Consider the following 18930-nt stretch of genomic DNA (forward strand, 5'->3'; position numbering starts at 1 on the left):
CAAATATCATTATTATTTTTATTAATCATATTATTCAAAAAATATTCCAAGTTTTTTGAAAAAAATAATAAACGGATAGATTAGATAATTTATATAATTGAAATTACAGTAAAAATAAAATATTTTTTTACCACTTAAGTTCAAACTAATTTTGTTTAAATTTGTAATATTTAAAATTTATGCTTTGGTCACCATAGTCAAAGGTGGGCTCTCTCTATTTGAGGTGGCCCTTGTATCAGTCATGCACAGAAACAATCTAAGAACTTTGTTAGATATAGAGTTAGAGATCACAAATAAATAAATAAATATATATATATATATATAAAGTTGTCTTTTGAAAATAATTTAAGCTAAAATTATTTTTCAATAAGTGTTTTTCTTTTGAATTTTTTGGGTTCTATTTTTTGGGAACCTATGATAACTAAGTTTAAACAGTTTTATATGATTATTAAATTACCTTGATCAACTAAGTTTAAACAGTTTTATATGATTATTAAATTACCTTGATCAACTGCGCATACAGCTAAAAACAACACTGCTTTTAAAAAGAAAAGGATTCAATGATCATTATACCCACTTTTCTCTTGTTTTCTTTACTGATCATCCCTTTCCACCATTCCCACTACTTTGAGCGTTTAATCCTAACAAATTGTGAAGTTTTTTATTCTTTCAACAGCACACTGTTGCAAGATTGTGAACTTTCGAGGAGAGGACCAGAGATGGCTTATGCTGCAGTTCTATCTCTTATGCAGGTTCTTCAACAACTCATGGGCGGTCATGTTCGCTTCATTCGTTATGAAAAACAACAGCTTGAATCCTTCCAAGAAAAGGTTAGTTTCCTGCATGATTTTTTGGAGAATCACTCCACGTCCACTAGCATAGAGGTTAAAGATTTGGAAAAAGAAATTAGAGATACAGCTTATAGAGCTGAGGACATCATTGAATCCTATGGATCCACTTGCATTTTATATTATCGAACCAATAGGAGATTGAGATATCTCAACTTTTGCAAAGACTTGGATAGAGTCATAAAAGAAATGCAATCCATTCAAGAAAAGGTGGCGAAGGTTAAGCGTATGTTAGACCTAAAATATGTGCAACAAAAGAATTATTTGCCTATCAATGGACCAAGACTCACATTTAGTGACAAAAAACCCCACATGGTTGGATTGGTTGAAGACACGACGAAAATAAAGGATTGGCTAACAAGTTCATCGTCTAGACGTGAAATCATTTCGATAGTTGGGATGGGAGGCATTGGAAAAACTACTTTTGCACGAAATCTATTTGATGACTCACTTATTGTCTATCACTTTCATGTTCGTGCTTGGGTAACAGTATCTCAGGAATATCAAATGCATGAGATCTTGTTAGGACTTCTAGATTCAATGGACAAGCTCAATCCAGATATGAGAAAGGTAAGCAGTGGAGAATTAGCAGAACGTTTATACAAAAATTTGAAAGGTAGGGTGTATCTCATTGTGATGGACGACGTGTGGGATAGCAAGGTGTGGGATGATATCAAGAGGTTTTTCCCGGATGACAATAATGGAAGTCGAATTGTTTTGACAACTCGGCTAAAGAATGTGGGAGATCTTGCAGCCTCTACTGGCTGTCTTCATGAAATGAGTTTTCTTAGTTCTAGTGAGAGTTGGAATTTGTTTCGTGAAAAGGCGTTCAGAGGAGAATTTTGCTCTCCACGTTTGGAGGGAATTGGTCAGGAGATTATAAGAAATTGCAGAGGACTTCCACTCTCAATAGTTGTCATTGCTGGTCTCCTATCCATGGACAAGACCGTTGGTTACTGGGAGACTATTGCCACTGCTCTAAACTCAATTCTCGCTGCAGATGGAGGTCAATGTTCAACGATCTTCTCCTTGAGTTACAATCACTTGCCAGCTCACTTAAAACCTTGTTTTCTATATTTTGCAATCTTCCCAGAAGATTGCGTCATCCGAAGGTCCAAACTTATCAAGTTATGGATTGCTGAGGGATTTATAAAGCCAAATAAGTCGAAGAGCTTGGAACATATTGCAGAGGAGTGTTTGGAAGATCTTTTGAATAGAAGTCTGATTATGGTTCTTAAGCTAGGGCATCGTAGCAAAGTTAAGACATACAGAATCCATGATCTTTTGAGAGATTTTTCCATAACACAAGTTAAAAAAGAGAAGTTCCTTCATGTCATCAATAGGCACACCCCCAGTCATCCTAAAGGCAGGAGAAATGAACGTCGTGTTTGTATCCAGCCATTGACTCCTTTCAAATTCAGTAAGTATATTTGTAACTCAAATGGACCACCTTTTCCAACCCGATCACTTTTATTTTATCATCAAGATGGTGATATAATCATAACTGAGCGTAGTTTTGGACTGCTAAGAGTGTTAGATATGGAATCCGGAGTACGGTTACTTGAGTTTCCAATGGAGTTGGTCAGACTAGTGCATTTACGGTACCTTTCTCTTAGTTGTTTTAGAGCGATTGTTCCTGCAAGCATATCCTTAATCTGGGGCCTTCAAACCTTAGTCATTGATATCTGGCATCTCGATGTTCTTCTCTGTCATTTACCCCCACAAGTATGGCTGATGCCACATTTAAGGCATGTACAGATCAGAAGTATCGATTGTCATTTACCGGATCCTCCAAATTCAGGAGTTGAGGGTAAAAAATTTGTTACTCTGGCCAAACTTCAAACTCTCTCGAGGATAAGAAATTTCAGATTTACAGATGAGATCATCAAAAGAATTCCAAAACTAAAGAAACTGAGAGTCGTTTATGACGTGAGATCCAAGGATTGGTCCCAATTCCATCTTGGTAATATCGTGTGCTTGAATGAACTGGAGTCATTACACATCGAGTCTTACTCCAAGATAGCTTTTCCTCCAAACTTCAAGTTCCCAGCAGCACTCAAAAAGTTAACTTTGAAAGGTTGTTACCTTCGTTCGGAAGATTTGGCGATGGTTGGTTCGCTACCCAATCTTGAAGTTCTCAAACTACATAACGACGCTTACGAAGGTCAAGTGTGGGAACCAAATGAAGGAGAATTCTGTGAGCTGAAATTCCTAAAGCTTTCCTGGTTAGGCTTGCTGCATTGGAGAGCTGATGATTCCCACTTTCCCAAGCTCAAGTGCCTTATGATACGTTGGTGCTTCAACTTGAAGGAGATACCAATTGAAATTGGAAACATATCAACACTTGAGTTGATCGAATTGGATGACGCAAGCCTCCCAGCTATAGCATCTGCAAAACTGATACTGGATGAACAAAGGAGCATGGGGAACGATGTCCTTCAAGTTCGTATGAAAAGTAACTGGCACAAAGATCTTCCAAGATATAGTAAAATTCGTTGATAACCTCTGGCTGTTCAATTTAATTCTTACATTGTGCATCAGTTTTCAGCTTTCATTTACTTTAATCAGATGTAGATTGTTGTCCATCTATGAAACTAGAGAAGCAATTATTGATATTTTAAAAATTCTCATTTTCCGGATCATTTCGTTTTATTTCAGACATGATCCGAGGAACTTAGGACCTTTGATTCAAAAGATTCAATCTTGGAAATTTCTGGCATCAAAATAATGTAGAGTTAATATTATGGCATATGAGAAATCCCTGGAATTATAAGGTGCCAGTATCACATTCATATAGGGAATAGCATATCCCTATATCACAATCATTGTAATTTGAAATGATTTTAAAATTGACTTTTTTTCTTCTTTTTGTTTTTTTAGTTGAAGGAGGAGGTTGTTTATCTATTCGAATGGAATTTCAGACAATAATGTATTCAAGAATTTTAATAAGTAGTACAAATATTGGGTTGATCGTCGCAATTAATATTGGGAAACTGCTGGTCAATCAAGCTACTTCCAAGTTTTGAGTTTTGACTGTTGCAAATTCTTTTCTTGTATGCTGCTGTTCAATCTGATACTGAACAAATAGTGTGTGTCTAGCATAATAAACAGCAGGTTGATAGATCAGCAGTAAACATGTTTAGTTAACGAGTTGAACACCTAAACTCGAAGTAATACAGGAGAGATCTTGGAAAGACTAATCTAGCATGAAATGTAATGTTCTTACAGACTAATCACTTTAGTGTTCGTGCTTGGGAGGTTAGGGTAAAGTATGGGAACCAAATGAAGGAGAATTCTGTGAGCTACAACTATGTGCTGTGATTTTGTTACTTAGATTTGGTGCAATGTAGAGCCTATGATTCCCATTTTCCAAAGCTTAAGTGCCTCAGGATTTTGTGGTGCTACCACTTGGAGGAGATCCCGATTGGAATTGAAATTGGAAACATACAGACACTAGAAATGATCGAATCAGATGACAGAAGCCCCTCAGCTGTGGCTTCTGCTCAACTGATATTGGACGAACATTGGAGCTTTGGTGTCGACATCCTTCAAGTTTATATAAAGGAATTGTGAAAGCTGAAAGATCTTCTCGCCTAATCGGAGTCCATGTGATGAATGTGGTTTGATGACCTGCAGATATTCAATTTAATGTTCATGTTGTATGTGAGTTTACAACTTTTAGTCATAAAAGTTTGATAAGTTGCAATTTCATGTAATATCAGTGCAGAGACACACTATGTTGGCTGTCTTATGCTCAAGCAGTTTAATCCATGAAATTGAGTCTGAGAAAGAAGCAACAAACATTTTACTTTTGTTATGCGAAGTATATTATGCAACATGTAACAACCGTGATGATTTTGTTTTGTGTTCGACGAAATCTCGGTGGATACATGTCTGTTTTCCTATAGAAGATTTCTGCAGATCAGAGTTTCCTTGGCATTTGTGGCCTCAGAAGATTGTAGAATTTATCATATGCTCACATCGGTGGGATTAAATTCTTGAAAGTTGTATATATGAACTTTAACAATCCTCTCATTTGAAGTAGTTTTTGGAATGGAGTTAGGCTCAAGTCCATGATCTTAAAATGATATCAGAACTTAAGTCCATAGTTATGTGTTGAACTCCACGCTTCAGTTGTTCATTCTTGAGCATGAGGGATGTGAGTTAGAAGTCTCCCATCGGCTTAGTTAACTTCTTAAGAGTTGTATATATGGATTTGGACAATCTTCCTGATTTAGCTTTTGAAGTGAAGTTAGACTCGAATTCATGATCTTTTAACACTAGGATTGATGAGAAATATGTGACAGATAATAGCCACAACACCTTGAATTTTATAGTATCTTATATAACATTCATAGGGAATAAAGTTTCACAGTATTCCATTAGTCACTCTTCTGGGGCAAGGAAGAAATCAAGGAACCCTGCAAAATGGTGGATACAAGGAGGTCCTGAATGAACACAGCATGCTGCCTTCTTTCTTTGTAATGGATGCTGCTGCAAAAAGAGAGACATACGAAGTATATATATATATATAATAAATCTGAATTTATTATACATTTTGTAATAATAATGTCTATTCATCAAGCATTGATTGGGCTCCCATTCAACCCTTTTGTAAAAGGGAGAAAAATACCCATTTTCAGCTACAAATGTCTATTTTATTTGCATTGACTCTCCCTTTGAGGGTGTTGGAGGAATTCTATTTCCATCTCATTCCATATGACATTTTTTCCTTAAAATTGGAATTTATGGAGTATAATCATCTGGTGTGCAAAGATTATGAGATTTGGAAATTTTACCTTAGTGAATCACCTGCTGCAGCAACACAAGAGGATATCATGTCTATGTCTTTGTGAGTGTCCGTAGTGTCAACATGCAGGGGAATGGTACATAGAAATGGTGAAAGAAGTGGATCGTGTGGAGGCTCACTTGAACCAGATAGTGAACTTGTGCCAAAATGTGAGCTTAGTTCTCTCAAGTCCTTGACTATATTTGTGGATATATCACTCCAGAATCCCGATTTCTCGGTTGTTTTCCTCCTCTGCCGGAACGATAAGAAAATAAATGCCTTGATCATTTTGTTTTCATATCTTGAACTTTAACATGAATATAGATATGTATACCTTGATGGAGTACGCATGCTGCACGGTGAAATGACCCGTCGGATCTTTCCCTAAATTAGCAGCACAGATGGGACAAACCTAGCAAGGGTAAAACCACACATTGTTTACTTTCATACAAAGAGGGACAAAGCAAAATACATTGTTATGTTTTTGATGATATACTGCGTTTTTCAAGTCAAAGCAGTGCTCCTCTTGAAGATGGACACAGAGTAAGGGGACTTCAATTTCCATATAACAGAAAGGGCAAGGAAACCAAGCTCTCACTCCATCCTCCCCTTCATCCTCCACGATTCCTCGAGTTCCTAATCATCAATCGAATAAGATAAAGATCAGTGGGAACTTGAACCAAGTTAAACTTGAAAGAAAAGATTGATCAAATCATAAAGTTTATAAACTACATTGAATCAATCCATCAAACCACAAAATGTGAAAAAGATGGGAGTGTCCCTTTGAGCCCCGAGACACAATCTTACTTAGTGATAACATGACACCAGAATAGAACTAAAAATATCGAACAAAAATAGTATAATCCCTACGTTACATCACAAGAACTCTGAGCAAGAAACAATCCAGTAATATAAAGAAAAAGAAACCATTTTTCGATTCAGCAAAATCAAGAATCGAACACAGATCAAACCATCAACCAGTTGAGGAATCCAGCTAATAATAACTTAAAACTAGCCCAAACACAAGCTCAAACCAGTTCAAACAATTTAAGAAATCGAACTTAAAAGAACACACAATTCACCAAATTACCAGAACTTTTAGCTCTCGAAGATCGGATAGCAGCTGAAGTTTGCGTAGCAGACTGACCCTTAACATCCCAGAAATCCAAATCCATTTTCTTGTCAAGTTCTTGAAATTTCGGCTATTTTTCCCAATTATCACCCCCCACTATGAAAAAAAAAACAGAGGAATGTGACGGGAAGAAACTGATTCCACTGAACTCTGGAAATCGTGTTCAAGAAAGATTTATTTCCAAAGTTAGTTTGTGATTCTACTGTAGTGATTGAGCCGATGACTGTTCTTTGCTGATTATGGGAAATTCTTTTGCATCGGATAAAGATTTTAGTGCTTTGAGGTTCGTTCTATGTAAATAGTGGGAATCCCATACAAAAGTTCTGAGTCGGAATATGACACGTGGCAATTTGTATGGGGTTACAATTTCATTATACATAATTTTTATTTTTTTACATTTTTTTTATTTCACATAAATATTAATGTGGTTTTACGTGGTTTTCGTGATTTGCAGATTATTGCATTAGTCAAAAAATTAATCATGTTTTCATGAAAAATATAAACACAAAAACACCTGTGAGACGGTCTCACGGGTCAATTTTGTGAAACGAATATTCTATATGGGTCATTCACGAAAAAATATTATTTTTTATGTCAAATATATTAATTTTTATTGTAAATATGGACAAAATTGATCTGTCTCACGAATAAAAATCCGTGAGACCGTCTTATAAAAGACATACTCAATTATAAAATGGTACGAGTTCCATCGTTATAAAAAATATACATATATATGTATTAACTATATATTTGAGTTAGAATCAAATATTCTTTGAAAAAATGCAGTAATATTTTTCATTTATTATTAAAATATATTTCTAAGCGACACTCAAATTTAATTATATCTTGTAAATATACATAAAACTTTGTGCCACTTGACTCATGCAATTTTATATAATTTTATTTAATAAACAAAATAATTTAAATTGAGATGTTAAGAATGATAATTTAATTTCATGAGATCGATATAAAGCTACAATTGATGTGGACACACCCAAAAAATAGAGTTATTAAAAATTAAATTAATTAAACATTTTATACATATATTTTATAAAAAAAACATAAAAACTCATGTGAGACGGTCTCACGATCAATTTTGTTAGACGAATATTCTATTTGGGTAATTCATGAAAAATATTTTTTTTATGTCAAAAATATTATTTTTATTATAAATATGTACAAATTTGAATCATCTCACAAATAAATAAATAAATATAAATATATATATATATATGAGATCTTAGAATATACATATTTATAAAAAGACAAAAACTTGTGTGATACGGTTTCACGGATCGTATTTTGCGAGACGGATATCTTATTTGGGTCATCTATGAAAAAGTATTACTTTTTATACTAAAAATATTACTTTTTATTGTAAATTTCGGTAGGGTTGACCCGTCTCACAAATAAAAATTCGTGATACCGTCTCACAAAAGACCTATTCTTATAAAAAAAAAAAAAAGCTAGAAGTTGACACGTCTACCCAATATTTGTTTAGTTTATTGTCAAGGATGGCGACTATATAATAAATTAATAATATAATTTGAACGTGGCGTTTCGAAAAGGGCCAAAAACAAAATATAGAAGAATACGGTGTGATATTTTAGAATATTTCTATTTTTTATAAAATATATACATAAAAAAATTAAAAATAAATGTTGGAATATTTCAAGTTTTGGTGATTTAACAAAAGCACTGATCAAATAAATTATTACAGAGTCTCGCCTAACTAAATTCAAGAAGAAAAACTGAATATTCATAAAAAAAAGTTTTTAAAGGAATCTAACCTAATAAAGTATAAGAATGATACGGGTAGCCAAATAGATTCAAGAATAACAGATGAAGCCTAACTGACAGTCTATCTAAGTCGATCAGTCAGTCTAAATCCAAACATTCTCTGAAAAATTAGTATAACTAGTGATAAAAGACCATACTCCAGCTCAAATAGTGGATAAAACTTTTCGTACCAATAGTCACCAAATCTTAACAGAATGTCAGGTTCTTGCTCACTACCAGGACATGTCAGAAAAGACGATGACATGGCAACAACGATATCTATATTTGGAAACGGATATATTATTTTAAAAAGATTACCAATGCAGATTAATCTACAAATATATCAGGTGAACAAGCTCTGAAGGTTGCACGGTTACACGATCTATCTCTAAACTTTTAAAAATTTACTGATCTTCTCTGAAAAAGCTTTCCACGAGCCTAACTGAAAATTCAGCACCCGTTGATAAGTTATTATCTGATCATTTTGAAAAAAAAAATTTGTGATTAAAATTTCCTTGTGAAATCTGTGTAATTAAAAGTAAAAAGTCTTACTACTTAAATAATTTTATATTGGAGTTTACTAAGAGTTTAAGTTAGGGAATGTTAAGTTTTACTCAAGTTAGTGATTTCAAATTGCTTATAATTATCAAATTTTTTTAGTGCAATCCTTTCATAAAGAATAAATGATAACATTGGAATATTGAAGTTTTCGAACATCTAGAAACAATTTTGTGCCTATTTATTTCTCAATTTACCTACGTTAAATATCAGTAGAACACAACTGATTTTTTTGATAAGTCATTTATTCGAACTGTCTCAGTCACTCTACTTCCGTACAGTTTGTATTGATTGACTTACTGAGAACCAACTAACAAGAATCAAATTTCAATGTTGTTAACTCAACCGAAATTATTTGTTGAGAAAAATCTATTCACGCCTTCTAAATTAGTTGTGAAAATTATGAAAAAAATTTGCGAGGTTGTGTGCATATGTAACGAAAGATAATAATAAACTTACCAATTCTTGACAAATTTAAATATTTTGCATAGGAGGCAATGCACATATATATAAACATTAGGAAAGGATCTAGGAATTAGATTTAAGGGCTTAAACTTGATTTAATAAATTATATATTATTACTAAAATGTAATAAGTTTATATATATATATATATATATATATATATATATACTAGGAATGATCACGTGCGATGCACGTGGGTAATTAATAATGAAAAATATAATAACGAGATTTAAATAAGTGATTAATAATGAAAAATATAATAACTAGATTTAGATAATTAATAATTTTTAAAATTGTTTTAATAACATCTTGTTTATTAGTATTTATTAATCTAAATATATCAAAACACAATAAATAAAAATACATCATGACGATAAATCAAATATATTCACTTATTTATATAACATTTTTCAATTTACATGATTATAACATAATGACTGCTCTATCAAATTAACAAATATATTTTTCATCCAAATATCATTCGCAATGAAAAAAAAAATTAAGAGAATAGTAACTTTTACTAAAATCAAAATCACAATGTATTTAAATGGAGTGTATACAGTGATTGTCAAATAAAATTCTCTTAATTAACTAAATTATCATAATTATGTTAAAATAAAACCCCTAAACTTGTTATTAAGTTAAATATCAATTGTGTTTTTGCTAACTTTTAACTTCTTGCAAATTTTGTTTAACTTTTTCCTTTTATAAAATAGATATTACACATCAACTCAAATATTTGAAATGGTATGGTAGCTCAATTATCATGATTTCATCGATGTATCCAACAAAGACAATTATTGCACTCCAACAATATTAATAATCACACTAATTGCAATCTATGAGAATCGATCTCATGACTTTGACTCTTATATATACCAATTGTAAGATCATGTATTTGCTACTTTACCAAAAGTTATAACCGGGGTAACGATGTAACATTAACTAAAATCTTTTAAAATAGTAAAACAACTCAAACGTCACGTTTGGATTGTTATACCTTACATAAACAATTATTGCACCTAACAAATATTATATAGTTGTTATTTTACATTTTAGAAATCATTTTCCAAATCAAATTTATTCTTACTAATCAAATAATTTCATCGAACACAAATTAGTTTTAATTACTAATAATAATTTAAACACATGTCATCACATATGTTTCAGTAAGTTGCAATCATAGTAATAATGCACAATGAATTGGTAAACATAACTTAGTTAATTTAATAAGTGAGTAATATTAAATAAAAATTTTGTTATTTTGAAATGTGAAAAATAGTTTATATATGTAAATTCATCATATATAATAATAAATTAATTAATATGTAGAAAATAGAAAAAATTGTTTTTTATGTATGTAATTTCATCATATACAATTTGAAATTAATTAATATGTTGAAAAGAACAAACAATATAACAAATCAATATATTATATACGATGATTTCGTAATAGAATAATGCTAATATAACCATACTTTATATTATGTTTAGAACGCAATTGAAAATTGATAACAAAATATATAATAATAAAAACTTTAATTTTAAAAATATTATTATCTAAAATATTATCATAATACATTATGAATCATAAATGAAATCACTAAATTATTGAGTAACTATTTATTTAATTATTACTTAAATCAATTTATAAAATAAAAGAAAAGATATGAATATTAAATATTCATTAGCAACCATGAAGAAATACACTAATTTTAGTAACAAATTTTAGTTAGCAACAAAGAAAAATTATGAATAAATTGATAAATTCAATATGAATTAATATCCAAAGGCATTTAAGATAGACAATAAATTATAAAAGAACCCATAAAAAAATTATTGATTTAATTTGCTACATTAAATGAATAAGGGTAGATTGGAAAATTCACAATTAGAAGTCATATATTTATATGTATGTTAGATATATATATACACACACCTCGGCCAGTAGTATTATTATTCTCTCGTGTTGTATATACCTGGGTTTTTCCCTGATGTTGAATTTATTCTATTTTTCTGTCCATACAATCCAAAAAGAGACAAATATAGAGCCATCCATATCTCTATATTCCGTTCTATCCAATGAACCACAAATCTTAAACCTCATTGTGTCACCAAAAACTCAGGCTCCAAACCATGAAGAAGGACTCAAAGCAAGAAGAACAAGGACCAGATGTCGAAATCCTCAAGGCCGTGGCGCAAGCATGGCATGGCCATTCGAACAACTCGAAGACAACCACCACCACCTTAGAATCTGATGCTTGCAGGCAATATTTCAAGAGCAAGCCGAGCAGATTCAAAATCGAAGCGATAAGAATGACTATCAAAAGAGACCGATGCAACGCTAGTTGGGATTTCAGGCAGTCGCTTTGGGATTCGTATGAGATTGTGACGGTCTCGAAGAAGTTGGAGATGGGGCTAGTAGTGAACGACGACTCGTTTGTAGGAACACGTAGCCAAGATGGAAGTATAAAGAGGCGGCAGGAGAGTAAGAATAGTTTGAGGAATTTGTTCAATAAGATGTCATCCAAGAGATTGCAGGACGATGGGTAAATTTCAAGAAAGTAGTAGCTTTAGCTGATCTTCTGTTTTTATAACTCGATTTTTCAATATGAATAATGGGATCAACAGTATATTTTGAGTGTCTGATTGATACCACCACAACTTTCATTGGTTAGAATATGCATTCAACATACACACAAGAAGAAAGGATATTCAGTATCAGTTTAAAAAGTTGAAAACTTACCAAGATCAATCTGAACAAATTTAACATCTTAAAAAAAAAAAACTCCGACAGACAATCTACCGAAAAAAGCAGCTAGTTTATGCAGCCGCATTTATTTCTAGGCGTTCAATATAAAAAGAGGATCATTTACTTTCTGCAGCAATAAGCTCCATGACGACATGCTTGATGCTTCCATTGTTCTTCTCAAGTAGCTTCTTGTTCGTTTCTATATCATAGAAGCCCTGCATTGGCAATACAATTAGACAACATTTTAAGAATTCTGTGCAGATTGTGAAACCACAGCAAAGAGATTAACCGAATAACAAGACATGATTGAGGTGTTATGACTTGGAGAAACTCACCATATCCAAAAGCTCATCTAGGATACTATCCCACTCAGAAATCTCTGAAACATCGTCCAGGTCCAGATCATCCTCGCTCATTGTCGATACATCATTGTTTAAATTAACAGATTTGAAGCTCATTCCCTCGTCTTCAGATGCAGGTAAGTTTATATCAGGCAATGGTAGAAAAGGATGAAGCACATCAGATCTTATCGAAGGGAAAGCCGCTGCCATATTTGAGAGATCAAAAATAGGATGTGAAACAGGTGCAGTATAAGAAGGAACAAAACTATTATAGTTATTCTCAGGATCAATTTGACAATTTTCAACAATTGATTCTGGAACCACATTAATAGTTTCAGGATCATTTAAACAACTGCTCAGAGGAGGTAAGTTCAGGTTAAAGCTCCTAATATTTTCCAGTGGCTTCGCTGCAACAGAAGTAACAACCTACAGCAGAAACCGCAAAATAGCCAATCCAAGCATGCTGTCAGAAATCATAAAATAAATTCACAAAAATTAAACAGCAACAGCTGCATAACAGTAACAACCTTGATCCGAATCCAAATGAGTTGCCCAAACCTTTGTCCGGAGGGGGAAGCCAATCCCCAGCAAGATTCATACTTTCCTGGAAGCTCAGGAGCAATGCAATCAACAGCAACATCAAGCTCCTGGTTAATGGCCAAACCAGTTGCAGGAATCTGGCCAAACGAGAAAACCATTTATTTAAATATTCCTTTAATTGAAACGGACATTCAAACATTTTACTTAACTAAGGCGTGCACAGCAAGACAAGGACACCATGATTACTCAATCAATAAAGAAAAACAAGAAGGGAAAGAATCAATGTGATTAGAATTTCAAAAAAGACATTGGTTAACTTCACAATGTACATACAAGAGTTTATTGATGATTAGTCGAGATACAGTGATTTTGGAAAAAGCCAAGAGGGCGAAAAATTCCAGGCAAACAGAAACAGCGATTGTGTATATAAGGGGCATAAAAATTACATAAAAACAGGACAACTCACCTTTAACTCAACAGAAAGTTCATTGCTCAATTTATCTCCTCCCATCCAGAAAATGATTGTTTTCTTGGGCCACACAATTATACCATTGTTCTTCAGTCGCCAAACCTTGGTAAATGGAGTTAAAGGTGCCATAACAGTATTATCGGGTATATTCACATCTGTAATGAAGCAACTATCCATCTTGGACAGACATGATTTAACCTTAAAACCCCTGCAATCCTGTGATGAAACCGGATCCCGATCCTTGGCATGCTGAAAGTTAGCATGAAAAGCAAATATTAGCATAAGAAGAAATAAAAGCTAAAAGAGAGCCAATGAAATAACAAAAATAGTGATGATATATACATACAGAATCATACAACACATGGTGTGGATAAACCACAGGGCGATCAATTCTGATATAGTCACTTGCATTTCCCATTTCCGCAAAACAGATCATGCACAGATCGTAGTTCTCCTTTCTGCACGAGAAACTTAAACGGTCAGTTTAGTGTTAACACCGAGGCGTAGCTATACTCATCAGAAGATTTAGTTTTTTGGGATAAGCTTATCAATAAGATTTTAAGTTCACACGACTAATTCTTACACTTTTGACTTGAACCTAGGGCCAGTAATAGGATGGACCCCACAACCGTCACAGAAGATGCCGCAGTGAAAGACATGGAAAGTGTCAACAATTTGACTACCGCACCCGCTAGACGTAACCAGCCTTGAAGCAGGATGAGATTGAAAAGCTTTGGCATTTTCTACAGGTATTCTGGAAATCGGGCAGTCATCTGTGGGACTAGGACTTGAACACAGGTCCGGACTATTTAAAATACCGCGATAAGGAGCCCAAATTGAGCTTGTAGAGTTCCCAAAACTTCCGAGGAATAAAGATTTAGTCCTGCCACCAACATGGTCTACCTTAATAGGATTGGAAGCACTGGAATTGAAAGGATATGGTTGAAGGCTAGGACCTCGTATATTGGTAGCCTTTTCAGTAGGAAAATTACATCCGCTGCCAATCTTCCCGATAAACCAATCTGTGTTTAGAACAGGGGGGAGGTGAGATGTTGTCACAAAAGGCTTGTCCTTTGCATGAAATTCCCCAATTTTTTCGATCCTTTCTTTCATGGCAGTTTCTTTTTTATCGACTCTATCGGGCACAACCTTAGATTCAGCAATCACAGGCTGGCCAACACTGATATTCTGCGACTCAAGTGCCACTTCATTAAAGCCAGGCACTGTTAAAGATGTAGCCTTCATGATTACTCCAGAAGCAATTCCAAGTTTCTCATCATTTAACAAGTGAAACCATTGTTCCTTTTGATTTTCTAAGCTCTCATTGTGTCTAAGAGATCGCTTATCAGATCCACCATTTGATGGAACCTTCAGTGTGGCTCCATCAACCTTGGAGGGTTCCAAGTTTTTGGTTGTTGTGGCAGCTGCACTGCTTTCAGTAACATCACTCTGGGTCATGGTTCTTGCTGCATGTTGGGAATCTGAATGATGGGCCAAGTAGGACAGGCCCACTTTTGAGAAGTACTCAACAAGGTCAGTAACACCTGAAGCAGAGGACGAAGCTTTGGATGCCAAATCACTGGACAACTTCACGACGGTTTCATAGAGCGGCTCTGGAACAGGTTTCAGAATTTTACGGCAATTTTGCAATGGTTGTTGCACGGATTGAGATTTCAAGGGAGTAGAATTTCCACTTGGACAGTGTCGTATGCCATTTTTTTCAGAATTCAGCTTGATCGTAATTCTCAAAGGGTCCAGCGCCTGCTTCCTCACATCACAAAGATCATCATCATCAACAAGAGCCACCTCATCACCATCTTCATCAATATAACTGAGCATTAGTTCAGTATTTGGAGTTAAGTTGAAGAGGGTAAGAAGCTTCTCCCTTAAACGATCCATGTTGAGATCAATTTCATCATCAGTAACCCGAACATTGAAACGCCTGTGTGTTTCTTGATATTTGACCTGTAAAAATGTTGCAAAAACTAGATCAACAAAAATGCATGCTAAGCCTAAGCATACGTCTGAGAAGTATAATCAAATGTATTCATCTAGGATATACAATAAAGCATACTTTTACACAAAATTAGCCCTAGCAATCTCCATCCTCAAGGTGATACACTGATCCATTGCTACACACACCATAAATCTCGAAGACCAAAAACTCTGAGGTCTTTGCATAAATTGAATCCGTCTTAAAACCTTTTTAAAATCATACCTCTATTGTAACAAAAATCCAAAGGCACAAAATTTATGCAAAAGATAAAACTATCATCTAGCACTTATGAAAGTTTACGAAATTTCACCACAAGTAATGTCACAAAACCACAAAAAAATATTGAAAAAGAGTAACACGTGATTACCCAAGCTACCTGGAATTCAGGAGGAAAAAAAAGTAGCACACAGATTGACATAATAAAAAGGGAAAAAGGTTAATTACATACACTTTCCAACAAGGGTGCGTGCTCTCTTAGATTATAAAACATAAAGATGTGTGTGTTCAAGATTTGAAAACACGAGGAATTAATAAATCATTTTTTTCACAAGTGGTTTTTAGTAATTTCGTTATTTAAGAGGGGTGGTGTATATGATTAATAATCCTAACGAAAATAAATTTTCAGTTTTTCATTATTGATCTTATTATCAAACAATTCATAATCTTACTCCACTAATTTATGTAAAAAATTACTAAAACCTTAAAAAATGTATAATCCAGTGGATTATAACCATGAATTGTCCGATAAAGTGACCAAAAAAATGCAAGCTGAATTTTTAAAACTAAAATTTTTGGAAAATTAATGGAAATTTTCAGTTTTTGAACAGGATCATAAGAATATTTCATGGGTAAAAATTCAAAAAAAAAAATTGTAAAAAATTTTGAGGAAAAAAAATTCAAAAACCGTCAGCAAGGTCGTTCCGTTCTGCTACGGCCGAGAAACCGGCGATATTCCATAAAAAAAAATAGTGTCATTCTGAAAACGACCGGTCTCAACGTTCTGCGGCCGCGAACCATGTCACCAATAAACTAATATTTCCAAAAAAATACTCGAAAAAGAGGGGGAAAAAAAAAGCACACAAAAACTTCAATAACTCGTCATCAAAAGCAACAATTAACAGTTAAACAACAATCATGCAAAAATAACAAGTAATCATAGGACAAAGGAGGGAAATCCACCTTGATCACCATAGTTGGAACTTCCATAGCCCCTGCACTACCAAAAAACCCACAAGTCAGAAACCCTTATTCACCTTTAATTCATCTTCGCCATAAAATTAGAGGAAAACCCAATTCCTATTCAAAGCAGATTTTTCCATTAAATGGCAAAAAAATATAATAAAAAAATCTAAAAACCCATGTGAACAACAAACAGATAGAGAAACTTCGACTCAATAAAAAACCGGAAATCTTAAAAAGATCTCATGCAATCCATGCGTATCTGCGAGCCGCGTTTCACTCCAAAGTGCTATCTCTGAGTAATTAGAGGATATGTACACAGAGCCTCGTTATGTATACATACATACATATTGGTGAGAAGTCATGCGTCATTGAATGAAGAAAATGAGTGTTGTTGAGTCTGAAGCAAATATTTTGTATTTTTATAGCCCTTTTCTGGCGTCGAGGCGCGTGCGTTGCGTGTGGTCTGTGTTCCGATTATATTTTTATAACGTGTCGTGGTATGTGTATTATGTGTATCTCGTGTCGCGGTATGTGTATTATGTGTATCTCGTGTCGTGGTATGTGTATTATGTGTTTCGTAACGCGTCATATTTATAATTTATAACGGGTCGTGAAACACGTATCGCGTGTGTCTCGTGAAAAAACAGGGTAGAAATTTGTTTTTATCGATTTTTTTAAGATTCAAATGTAGGAACGGAAATATAATGATATAATAAAGTAGGTTACTATGGTTTAAGAAGTAGGTTTTTTGTGATACGGTCTCACGAATCTTTATATGTGAGACGGGTCAACCCTGCCGATATTCACAATATAAAGATTCGTGAGATCGTCTCAAACAAATTTTTGCCTGGTTTAAAACCCAAATAAGAGATCCGTCTCACAAAATACGACCCGTGAGACCATCTTACACAAGTTTTTGTCTGGTTTAAAAGCCATATTTATATTATTTTATGTTTTAATTGTTTTCTTCCTTTTATTTAAAAAACAAAATATTATTTGGGATTTCTTTGATGATATAAAGTAGGTTACTACGATTTAAAAGCCATAATAAACTGTATAAATTACGTAAACTAGTAAAATATTGAAAAAGGAAAATTAAATATTATCGTGATTATTTAATTTTGCACTTTTCCATCTAATGTTAAATTTTCCTTTTTAAATTGGAGCATGGATTTAATTTTGGATTTGATAAAGTCAAAGTTTATATGTGTTTTGATTTCAAAAAAAAATTGTTGACAAGGATTTTCAAAGATAACATGATTGTTAATTGTTATCATCATGATACTTTTATATAAAATGGTTGCATTTTGATATTCAGATCTTTGATATTTTAATATTGTCTTATGTATTTTTATTCGAGAAATAAGTCAACTTTGTTCATATTTATCATTAAAAAAATAATGATTTTGGTACCAAAAGTATTCGTGACCTTAATAAAATATTTGTTTCACAAAATTAATTCATAAGACTGTCTCACATGAATTTTGTGTATTTTTTAAGGGTGTTAACAATTGAGAGTCTAAACAAATCATGGTATAGTGAATAAATATTATTCTCTTTAGACTCAGAGTCATAAAACTCGGGTCGAGCTGAAACATGTTCAAGTAACGCATCACGGGATTGAAAATATTTAGGGAAAATGTTTTTTTCGCTCCAGTAACTTAACCACTTTTGGGTTTCGGTCCACTAACTTTTAAATTTTTTATCTCGATATACTATCTTTTCTTTTTTTGCTACTTTGGTTGATATTCTATTTGGGTGACCAATTTTCACCCCAAAAGCTGACTACGCGGCGGTCGGAGCTTATGTGGCTTGAAAATTGAGGATCTGTATAATTTTTTACCATTTAATATATGTGAGACCCCGAGAATAAACAATAGTCCAACAAAATTTAAAATAGTTTTGATGATATTTTTGTAAATAAGTTGAAAAATATTCAATTTATTTTGATGACATTTTTGTAACTAAGTTGAAAAATAATGAATTAATGTTAAGGGCAAAATGGTAATTAATGACACATGTTATGATTTTTAGCATAACTGTCTGAGTATTAATCCAAATGAAATGAGACCAATTTCAT

The 18930-nt window shown here is 33.3% G+C and overlaps 4 protein-coding genes across 12 annotated transcripts; 2 read left to right on the forward strand and 2 right to left on the reverse strand.

Annotated features, from left to right (window-relative positions):
- Positions 1 to 534: 534 nt before the first annotated feature.
- On the forward strand, positions 535 to 3376 carry LOC142520077 (putative late blight resistance protein homolog R1A-3). Its single transcript, XM_075623038.1, has one exon. It carries the CDS (start codon positions 561 to 563, stop codon positions 3345 to 3347), a length of 2787 nt encoding a protein of 928 aa, XP_075479153.1. The 5' UTR covers positions 535 to 560; the 3' UTR covers positions 3348 to 3376.
- Positions 3377 to 3639: 263 nt separating this feature from the next.
- Positions 3640 to 7090, reverse strand: LOC142520078 (protein DEHYDRATION-INDUCED 19 homolog 5-like). 5 transcript variants are annotated; one of them, XM_075623043.1, is made up of 5 exons: positions 6728 to 7085; positions 6134 to 6273; positions 5972 to 6049; positions 5648 to 5889; positions 3640 to 4750 (listed from the first exon to the last, which is right to left on the reverse strand). In XM_075623043.1, exons 1-5 carry the CDS (start codon positions 6810 to 6812, stop codon positions 4663 to 4665), a joined length of 633 nt encoding a protein of 210 aa, XP_075479158.1. In that variant the 5' UTR covers positions 6813 to 7085; the 3' UTR covers positions 3640 to 4662. The 5 variants fall into 5 exon arrangements, with proteins under 5 accessions (XP_075479158.1, XP_075479159.1, XP_075479157.1 ...); XM_075623044.1 differs by having other exon boundaries at positions 3640 to 4478; positions 6728 to 7083; XM_075623042.1 differs by lacking the exon at positions 3640 to 4750 and adding an exon at positions 5157 to 5342 and having other exon boundaries at positions 6137 to 6273; positions 6728 to 7090.
- A 4616-nt stretch (positions 7091 to 11706) lies between these two features.
- On the forward strand, positions 11707 to 12123 carry LOC142520381 (uncharacterized). The gene has a single exon (XM_075623372.1). It carries the CDS (start codon positions 11707 to 11709, stop codon positions 12121 to 12123), a length of 417 nt encoding a protein of 138 aa, XP_075479487.1.
- Positions 12124 to 12284: 161 nt separating this feature from the next.
- Positions 12285 to 17239, reverse strand: LOC142520508 (protein JOKA2-like). Of its 5 annotated transcripts, none has more exons than XM_075623513.1 (8): positions 17072 to 17239; positions 16848 to 16879; positions 14256 to 15637; positions 14019 to 14130; positions 13670 to 13921; positions 13191 to 13340; positions 12658 to 13089; positions 12285 to 12537 (listed from the first exon to the last, which is right to left on the reverse strand). In XM_075623513.1, the coding sequence occupies exons 2-8, from the start codon at positions 16872 to 16874 to the stop codon at positions 12439 to 12441; spliced, it is 2454 nt and encodes an 817-aa protein (XP_075479628.1). In that variant the 5' UTR covers positions 16875 to 16879; positions 17072 to 17239; the 3' UTR covers positions 12285 to 12438. The 5 variants fall into 5 exon arrangements, with proteins under 5 accessions (XP_075479628.1, XP_075479627.1, XP_075479626.1 ...); XM_075623512.1 differs by having other exon boundaries at positions 16848 to 16964; XM_075623511.1 differs by having other exon boundaries at positions 12658 to 13065; positions 17195 to 17234.
- Between the last annotated feature and the right edge of the window lie 1691 nt (positions 17240 to 18930).

The sequence above is a fragment of the Primulina tabacum genome, chromosome 12 (assembly GCF_025594145.1).
Source record: "Primulina tabacum isolate GXHZ01 chromosome 12, ASM2559414v2, whole genome shotgun sequence".
Classification (NCBI taxonomy): domain Eukaryota; kingdom Viridiplantae; phylum Streptophyta; class Magnoliopsida; order Lamiales; family Gesneriaceae; genus Primulina; species Primulina tabacum.